At 46.1% G+C, this 10,296-nt stretch overlaps 1 protein-coding gene across 2 annotated transcripts in view; it reads right to left on the reverse strand.

Annotated features, from left to right (window-relative positions):
• Positions 1-410, reverse strand: part of SMURF1 (SMAD specific E3 ubiquitin protein ligase 1) — a 104,838-nt gene extending 104,428 nt beyond the window's left edge. For both annotated transcript variants that reach the window (XM_021086117.1, XM_021086116.1), the window contains exon 1: positions 37-410. In XM_021086117.1, the coding sequence (XP_020941776.1) occupies positions 37-91 (55 nt within the window). In that variant the 5' untranslated portion in view covers positions 92-410. The remainder of the gene's footprint in view (positions 1-36) is intronic.

Below are 10,296 nucleotides of genomic sequence, written 5' to 3' on the forward strand. Positions count from 1 at the left end.
GCTGGGGGGGCGGCGGGGCCCTCCCGCCGGCCGTACCTGTCAGACGGATCTTGATGCTGGAGCCGTTCCTGCGCGTTCCGGGGTTCGACATCTCCCGCCAACGATCTGGCAGCCGCGGATCCAGCGCCGCCGCCCCCCGGCCCGGCCCGGCCCGGCCCCGCCGCCGCCGCCTCAAGGTTACGGCTCCGGGCTGGGCGCCGGGGTCCGAGCCGGGACACAAACTCCGCGGCCCAGGCGTCTGGGCTACTGGTGGATGGTCGAGCTGGAGGATCGGCGCTCGACCCTGCGCCCCCGACCCTCGCTCGCTCCTAGCCGAGCCCAGTCCAGAGCCGCTGCTGCCGCCGCCGACACCACCTCTGAGCCGGACGCCCGCCGCCCTCGCCGCTTCCGCCGCCGCCGCCGCCGCCTCCCGGAGCCGCGCGCGCTCCCGCCGCCGGGCCGGCCCGGCCCTGCGCGCCGCCGGGCCGTGCACCCCCGCGCCTGCGTGCGTGCGCGCGCCCGCGGAGCACGGTGGGGCGGGGCGCGCCGCGCGGCTGCGTCTCCCGCCCAGTCTCGGGCGCGCGGGGTCGGGAGCCGGTCTTCCCGCACCTTGCTGATCCCGAGGCGGAGGAGGGAGGAGGTCGGCGCCCCGCGGCTGGGGCGAGCCCCCTGAAGGCCCGCGGAACCCGGTGCAGTGTGTGGAGCCGTGGCGACTGGGAGCGAGCGCACGGCTCGGGGCGGGAGGGACGGCGGGTCCCGCGGGCGGTCGTCCTGGGTCTTCGCCGAGGGAGCCGGTTTGCAGATGCGGACGTTGAGGTCCAGAGAACGGAATCGATTTTCTAGATCTCTCACTCAAGGCCTGGAGCTCCTGAGAGCTGTCGAAGGGGCGCTTACGTGAAACTGTGGCCTGTTACTACACCAAGCACTTTGCACGAACAGGCACGCAGTCCCAGTTTGGTTTTAGCCTCTAGATAACGCAATTTCAAGGCAAGGACTTCTCCCAGAAACAGTCTCCTGGGTGTGTTCTGGGCGACTGGTGCGCTCTGTTGACCCGTAACAAAGTTGCCAGAGTTGCAGGAAGTGCCATCTAGAGACAAGTAAACAGGAGGCGAGATATAGGGATAAAGAGGCAGATAAGATGTTTGTCGTTATCCAACCTGCAAACAGTTGAGCCAGACAAACCGAAAGGCAGTTTTAGGGCCTCTGTTTCTCTGCCTTCTGCTAACACCTCCCCTCCTTCCAGAGCTGCAAGGTAGGACTAAAAGCTCTTGACGCTTTCCCCAGCAAACTCCTCTGCGTGTTAACCTGTTACGGAGAGGAAAAGCTAGGCTTGTTTATCAAACTGTATTGGAGAGGAAAAGCTAGGCTTGTTTATCAAAACTGTATTTGAACGACTACCTAAGTCTCTGAATGCCTTAAGGCTCTGAGCCCTTGCACCCATCCCCTGCAGCCAGGGACCTTGCTTGGGGTCACGGTCTTCTGAATAGAGCTCTCTTCTTAGAGCCCCTGACATGTCCACCTGCTCTGGCTGAGCTCAGGCTGACTCTCCTCTGGGCCAGATGCTAGGCTGCCTTTTCCAGCCTCTATCAGTGACATAAAAGGACAGGCCTAGATCATTGCTATGGCTCTTGCAGCTCAGAATTTCAATGATTCTAGTGATTTCCAAGAAGAGCTATGTTTAAGCAACAGAGCAGTACCTCCAGAATCCAGCTTTGTTTCTCTCTGTAGGCAATTGTCACTGGGTCCTTGGCTCTGAATAACCCATTTCGAGCCTCGAATGCCTGGAATAATCCCATTCTTCTCTCAGTTTCGTCAGTTTTTCTCCCTCTGCTTCTTTCCCATGTTTAAGGAGTCTTTTCTCTGTCAACCAAACGAAACCTCTTTCTCTGCTTACCTGAGTCCTGGCCCCTGTTCTTACCCCTTAGGTGTAAGGAGTCTGACCTAAAAACCTGGCATTTCTTAACCTCGTTGTTTTCCTACCTTCCTAGATGTCTGAGCCTTTTCTTGACTGTTTCCCAGGCCGCTTCTGGAAGTAACTGAATTCCATTTCATTTATTCATCAACAAGACGTGGTACATATGCACAATGGAATACTACTGGGCCATAAAAAAGAACAAAATCATGCCATTCAGAGCAACATGGATGCAGCTAGAGATTATCATGCTAAATGACGTCAGAAGGAGAAAGATACGTATAATGTCACTTATATGTGGACTCTAAAATATGGCACACATGAACCTCTCTACAGAACAGAAAGAGATTCAGAGACATAAAGAACAGACTTGTGGTTGCCAAGGGTGGGAGGGGGACAGACTGGGACTTTGGGGTTAATAGATGTAGGATATTACATTTGGAATGGATAAACAAGGTCCTGCTGTATAGCACAAGGAACTACATTCAATATCCAATGATAAGCCATAATGGAAGAGAATATTTTTTAAAAGAACATATATATGTGTATAACTGAACCACTTTGCTGTGCAGCAGAAATTAATACATTGTAAATCAACCATGCTTCAATAAAAAAGGAAAACAGCCGCTGTTGTCATTTAATTAGCTACACCTAATGGCGTCTTGCAGCACAGCCTTCACAAGAAGGAACCTTCCTAAACGAATGCCAGTGTCTTATTGATCAGAAAACATCAGCCACCTACTACGTGGCTAGGGACAAGGAACATCAGTCAAAGCGACAGCATTTCCCAGGCTCTGTTGATTCGATGAAACAGACAAGAGATGGAGATACACACAGAGGGCTAGAATGTAAATTACCAGACAGTTCTGCCTGGGAGAAAAGAGATGGGGCGAGCTTAGCAGAGTCACCCGAAGAACTTGATCGAGACCCTCAGAGGCAAGTTTAGGTTCAAGTTTGTTGGGCAAAGAAGTGGGGAAGGGCACTGCAGACCGAGGGAACAGCTTATGCAAAGTCATGGAAGCAAATGCATTTTCCAGCGCCGTTTTCAGCATAAGCGCAGTCACGTAGCTGCTGGATCTTCTGTCCTTCCTCCCTACTCCACTAAAAGTTGATAAAGAAGGGGTTCCCACTGTAGCGCAATGAGACTGGCAGTGTCTCTGCAGCATCAGGATGGAGGTTTGATCCCCAGCCCAGCACAGTGGGTTAAAGAATCCCATGAGGTGTAGGTATGCTCTGGGGTGCCCCCCTCAAAAACATTGATAAGGATAATAAAAGGTACTTGTCCACTTAAAAATCATCAGCCATAATTTTGTGCTTAGGCTGTAGGCCAGCCCTTGCCTTGAACTTAAAATGTACCTTGATATTCTTTCATCATCTATCAGATATGTCAAAAATTCTGCCGACCCTCTGGATCCACAGGTTCTGCCTCCATGGACTCAGCCAATTTCTGATTGAAAATATCCAGAAAAAAAAAAAATTCCAAAAAGTTCCCAGAAGCAAAATTTGCATTTGCCTGCAGCGCACCAGCTACTATTCACACAGCATGTACATTGTATTTGGTATTGTAAGGCAATCTAAAGATGATTTAAATTATACAGGAGGATGTGTGTAGGTTGTGTCAAAATACTACACCATTTTCTATAAGGCGCTTGAACATCTGAAAATTTTGGTATGCGCAGGAGGTCCTGGAACCAGTCACCCATGCAGATACCGAGGGGTGACTATACTCTCTTCTAAAGATACCTGAAACAAACAGATAGGAAATGTCCAACAATTCTGCTGAGGCAGAAATGCAATTCAGTGAGTCTTTGCAAATATCCTCTTTGCAATGACTTTACAAAAAGCAGTTTGGACCCTGCTTTCTGTCCAGGATTTGGCAGCTGATTTTATTGCCCCCAGATGTATCACTTCCCTGAGTCATGGTTATTGGACATTTGAAATGTTTTCGGGGGGGCGGGGGTAGGGGGGAATCTCTTTGGATCCAACTGCAAGAGTTCTTAACCTCTATTTGAGTCCCTAATCTCTTTGAGAATCCGATGGAAACAATGAAGCCTTTCCGCAGAAAAATTCGTGAACAACACACTGAATTTTGCACCCAATTTCAGCGGGTTCAGGATCTCCTGAAACCAATTTGTGGATCCTGTAAGGTCCTATAGCCCCTAGATTAAGAACTCCTAATCTAAAGGCAGTGATTGCGGAAACGACACTGGGAATACCCCCTATGCACATGTTTAGGAGTCATCAGAGTAGTAGCTCCTTTTAAAGGCAGTAGATGTCCTGAGGAGACAGCAGCTATGACCCACACAGGCCCACACTTCACCCGAGCTTCACCCCATCACCAGCTGGTGCCAGAGCAAGTGAATTTTTCCAAGCCTCATTTTGCTCATCTGTAAAATGGAGATTAAAATGCCTCTCACTTGGAGTTCCCTGGTAGTGCAGGGTGTTAAGGATCTGTATGGTCTGGCATTGCTAAGGTTAAGGATCTGGCATAGAGGTGGCCCAGGGTCCTGCTGTGGCGTGGGTTCAATCCCTGGCTTGGGAATTTCAGCATGCTACAGGCGTGGCCAAGAAAAAAAAAAAAACAAAACCTCTTTCTTAAAGTTACCTTGAGGATAGATTTAGCAATCGAACACAGCAGGCACTCAGTCTATGATAGTACTTATTTGTAGATATAGAATGCATGTGCTCGTCTTTGCTCCAAACCCTACCAGATCTATTGCTCTAGGGAAATCCGTTTGGAATGTTGTGCAGAAGATCCGTTGAGGCAGTGGACGGCTCTAACCAATGCCTCTGGAGAGCACATCTGGACCTGAGCTGGTGCCTGAGGCCAGGGGCTAGATCAGACTAGCCTTTAAGTTCTTTTGCAGGTCTAGGATGTCGGATTCTTTTGCTTTTCACCTAACCATCCAGTTTTTTTAACAATTGGATGTATAAAGTTGTAATTAATTTGCATATTTATTCTTTTCTGCCCAGAAGCCTGTAGGATTTTTCTCTACATCATAACCTAAACTTGATGCAAGTCTTAGTATTTCATTATCATTAGTAAGGTTTATTACTTGTTTTTTTCTTTTCTTTTTGGGGGGCCACAGGTGTGGCACATGGAAGTTCCCAGGCTAGGAGTCGAATCAGATCTGCAGCTGAGACCAGAGCCATAGCAACTTGGGATCCCAGTCGTCATCTGCGACCTATGCCGCAGCTCATGGCAATGCCAGATCCTTAACCCACTGAGCAGGGACCAGTGATGGAACGCGTACCCTCATGGATACTAGTTGGGCTCATTTCCACTGAGCTGCAATTGGAAGTCCTACATGTTTTCTCTGAATGAAATTTTTACTGTGATTATTGTAGATTCACATGTAACTTGTAAGAAATAATACAGAGAGATCTGTTGGACATGTTGCTCAGGTTTCCCCAGTGATGACATTTGGAAAACTGTAGTATAATATCACAATCAGGATACTGACATTGATCATGCAGTGATATTCAGATTTTCCAAGTTTTATATCGATATGTGTGTGTGTGTGTATTATGTTCTATACAGTTTTAACACCTGTGTAAATTCAAGTATCCACCAAATATGCAGTAAATTCAAGTCGTGGTCAATATACTATTTCCAATGCCACATGGATTCCCTCATGTTGCCCTTTTATACCCACATCTTTTGTCCCACTCTCAACACCTGGCAATCACTCATCTGTCCTCTCTTTTTAAATGTTGTCAATTTTTTAAAAATTTACACAAATGGAGTCACCGAGAATTAATCTTTGGGGCTAGGTTTTCTTCACACTGCATAATTCCCTAGAGTGTCATCCAAGTGGGTGGATGTATCAATAGTTTCTTCCTTTTTTATTACAAAGTAGTGTTTGCACAGTATAGACGTATCAGATTGTTTAACCAATCACCCTTTGAGGACACCTGGGTTAACTCCAATTTTTGACTATTGCAAATAAACTACTATGAACATTTGTGTACAGGTACTTATGTGAGTCATTTCTCTGGGATAAATACCCTAGAGTACAATTGCTGAGTCATAAGGAAATGACACGTTTAGTTTTCTAAGAAACTGCCAAACCATTTTCCAGAATGGCTGTAGCATTTTGCTTTCCCACCAGCAGTGCTCCTCAGCATTCTCATCAGCTTTGAGTGGTATTTTTTCCTTTCAGCCATCTTTTTTTTTTTTTTTTTTTTTTTTCCTTTTTCTTTTTTGGCCATCCCACATGGAGTTCCTGGGCCAGGGATCAGATCTGAGCTGAAGTCCTGACCTAAGCCACAGGTGTGGCAACGCCAGATCCTTAACCCACTATGCCAGGCTCAGGATCAAACCTGCGTCCCAGCGCTCCCAAGATGCGGCAGATCCCATTGCACCACAGCAAAAACTCATTTTAGGCATTCTGACAGGTGTGTAGTTTGTGTAATTGTTGCATTTGATGACTGTGGAATTATTTTAGATATAGATTGTTATAGATGCAGCCAAGTAATTAGGGACAATTCCACACAAATAATTCTAGTCTTTCTTTCAAGATCATAGCTGAATGCCACAGTCTATGTTCAGAAACAGTAAGGCTGTGAGTGAAAATGAGAAAATAATTGAACGGCTATTATTCATTAAAAAAAATTAATTTTGTTTATAGAGTAGTTCCCACTTAGATGAGTTGGGTTTTAACCAATTAAATTGATTATCCCACTAAAAGTAATTAAGACACTATTGAGAATACAATAAGCTCAATTAAAAAAATCCAGACATGAAAGAATGTATACATGTATGTGTGACTGGGTCACCTTGCTGTGCAGTAGAAAATCGACAGAACAGTGCAAATCAGCTATAATGGAAAAAATAAAAATCATTATAAATAAAATTCAGACACGACAATTTTATTATCAATAAACAAATGAGAGGTCCAAGGTTCTGATCTAGTACTCCTTCAAGATTTTATGATTTCTCTTGGTCCAGAAAAGTAAGATTAAAGATTCTCTAAATCTGTTATATCTCATCTATAGTACAAGCAGCAAGAACCAGGGACATCAACAAACCAGAGGAAATCCCTAGAAGACCCTGAATCACTGTTTCTCGGCTAAATATTTTTGCTAGTTTCCTAACAAGGTTGGTGGGAGCTCTGCTATATTCCAGGCCAACAGCCGCACCTGGGAACTATTAGAAATGCAAGCTCCCAGGTACCAGCCAACAGTCTGTGGTTGCACAAGCCCTCCCGGTGATTCTAATGCAAGCTGGTGTTTGAGAACCCTGTGAAAAGCATACAGTTACCCTTCTATTGTCCTAAGTCAAAGAAGAGAGCAGTGAAGTGCAAAATCCAAAACAAAGGTCTGCTGGCCAGAATGTTCCAAACAACTTTAGGGAACATAAGCAAAAATGAGATATACTAGGAAAACGTCATAAATCCTAGCTAGGAATTCCCACAGTTCTTAAGCTGTGGCTCAGCAGGTCAAGAACCTGACATGGTGTCTGTGAGGATGGGGGTTCAATCCCTGGCCTCGATCAGAGGGTGAAGGATCCAGTGTTGCTGCAAGCTTCGGCATAGGTCACAGATGCAGCTCAGACCTGGCGTTGCAGTGGCGGAGGTGTAGGCTTGCAGCTGTAGCTCCGATTTGACCCCTAGCCTGGGAACTTCCATAGGCTGCAGGTGCAGCCATAAAAATAAGAGAAAAAAATAAAAAAATAAAAATAATAAAATCCTGCCTAGATTTTATGATAGATGATGGGCAGTGATCAACAGATCTGAACACCCAAGAAGCAGATTCTTTCATCAGAAGCAGTATGGCCAGGATGACACCTCTGATCCCCTAGGAATTAATGCCATCTGTCCTTACACCTCAAGATTAGAAACTCTGGAAGGAGTTTCCAATCAGTCGAGTTTAAACCAGGTCCCAGGCTCAGTCTATCTGAGGACAGTGAGAAGGAAAAATGAAGCCCCTTTGGAGTTCCCTGGTGGCTCACTGGGTTAAGGATCCAGTGTTGTCACTGCTGAGGCACGGGTCTGATCCCTGGCCTGGAAACTTCGACATGCTGCAGGTAAAGGCAAAACAAAACAAACAAAAGCTGAAGCCCCCTTTCCCTGTGTAGTGGGAACTGGGACGCTGGCTCTTGCCCAAACTACACACAGTAGGCTGTTTCTCCTTAAGAGACCTGAACAATCCCCAAATGGCCAATGGCTGCCTCAGGAACATGCTGGGGGAAGGAGGGCCACAGACTAACATTTATCATGTGATTAGACTGATAGCAATAATTAGAGTTTAGTTTTGGATTCCCCAAGCACACACTGTCTCATGCAAGGATGGAGACAGGCTAACGAGAAAAAAGGCGGAAGGCAGTCTGTGATTTCACACCAACTGGAAAAATTCATGAATCCTACACTCTGGCGCCAATTATCAAGAAAGAGCTGTAGTAGAGTGCCAGTTGATGGCAAATATTAACCACAGTTTCTGCTGGCAAGGAGGTGACCCAGTTGCCCAGTCCCACCGATGCGCTGGCCCAGTCACCGAATCACTGCTGTGTGCGTTCTGCACGGTGCTGAAATCAAACTCACTGAGAGCTCCAGCATGGCTCTAATCTTACCCCGATTGGGCAAAAATAGAAACAAGCGCAGATGAATGTGACAGAGAGTCCCCCAGTAGCAAGAAAGGGGTGGGAGCAAGCACCTCGTTATTTAAAGGCATTAATATAAACAAATTAAGTTAATTCAAGGTTCTGGTTTGTGTGAGGGAGAGATGCTATATAATTATTAGCTCCTCTGTCTGCTCAGCGAATGTGATAAAGATTTTCAAGGACTGCTATGGCAAATCCAGGTTCATCCCTTCCCGGCGATGTCGCAGCCCTGTCACAGCCCTGTCATGCTGCAAGCCGTCTCTCTGTCCATCTGCCCATCCCTCAAGTTTCTATCAAGCCTCCATCTGCTTGGGATCTCCTTGGATGAATGGGGCTTAGCTCCCAGAATAGCTGTAAAGCTTCCATTTCTTTCTTCCCCTGGAACCATATTTTAGAAAACACATTTCTGTCATTTGTATGCACCAGTGTATAACATTAGCTCACGTTCCTTTTTTCCTGTACTGTAGAATTTTAAGCAAAGATGCATTAAGGCCCTCAGCGTACCAGGCAATGTGCTGATGTGCGAGGAATACTTTTTTGGCTGTTAACATTTTTATTGGGAAAGAGGACACAGGAAAATCACAACCGCTATATAGCCACCGCTAGGTGAAGAAAGAATATGTTGCCCCACCTGAATTCACCCCGTGACCCCCAGTCTCTCCCAGGCCCCCTCCCCAGGTAACCATTCTCCTGACTCTTAAGGTAATTGCTTTGATTCAGTTTCATCAATAAAGCATGAACTGCCTCTTTTTGGCCTTTCTATAAAGGGAACCATCCACTACATAGTATTGTGTATCTTTTTTTTTTTTTTTTTAATGCAGCATCATGCTTTTGAGATTAATCCCCATTATTGTGCTGTGGCTGTAGTTCATTTATCTTGTTTGTGTAGTATTCTGTTGTATGACTCGATTTCAGTGAATTTATTCATCCATGGACTTTTGGATTGTTCTAACTGGGGGCTAATATGAACACGATGCTAAATTGCATTTTGACTAATATGAACACTACACTAAATGGCATTTCCTGATGGCCAACAGAGTATCGCTTTGGCTGTCTGGAATTCCTTTAGTGACGTGCATGGTCAAGTTTCCGGGGAGGGGGAGGGGAGGTGTCTATTTTTCTTTGGGAATCTCTGTCTTTCCCAGAAATGCTTCTAGAATTCTTTGCAGGTATTCTTTATGTGATTTAGATAAGCGTTCTCTGCCCATTTTCTTTTTTTCCAAATTTTTTGTTGTGGCAAAACGCACAGAACGTACAATGTACCAGCTTGGAGCTCCCTTCCTGGTCTGACTGGTATCCATGAGGATATGGGTTCGATCCCTGGCCTCGCTCAGTGGGTTAAGGATCTTGTGTTGCCGTGAGCCGTGGTGTGAGCTGCAGATGCGGCTTGGATCCTGAGTTGCTGTGGCTGTGGTGTAGGCTGGCTGCTGCACCTCCAGTTCAACCCCTAGCCTGGGAGCTTCCATATGTCGTGGGTGCGGCCCTAAAAAGAACAAAAATAAATTACCATCTTAACCTCTTTTAAGTATAAAGTCATAATGCGCTCCATTTTCCATCCTCCATCTCCAAACCCTTCCTCTTGTAAAACTGAAACTGTATCCATTAAACAACGACTCCCTCTCATTCCCTACCTTTTCCCAGTGCTGCCCCCCCATTCAACTTTCTGTCCCTGTGAGTTTGACAATTCTAGTTACACCTCATTTAAATGGAATCATATATTTGTCATTTTGTAATTAGTCTGTTTCACTTAATGTCAAGATTCATCTATATTATAGACAGGTGTCCTTCCTTTTTTATTTTTTCT

The sequence above is a fragment of the Sus scrofa genome, chromosome 3, assembly GCF_000003025.6.
Source record: "Sus scrofa isolate TJ Tabasco breed Duroc chromosome 3, Sscrofa11.1, whole genome shotgun sequence".
NCBI classification, from domain to species: domain Eukaryota; kingdom Metazoa; phylum Chordata; class Mammalia; order Artiodactyla; family Suidae; genus Sus; species Sus scrofa.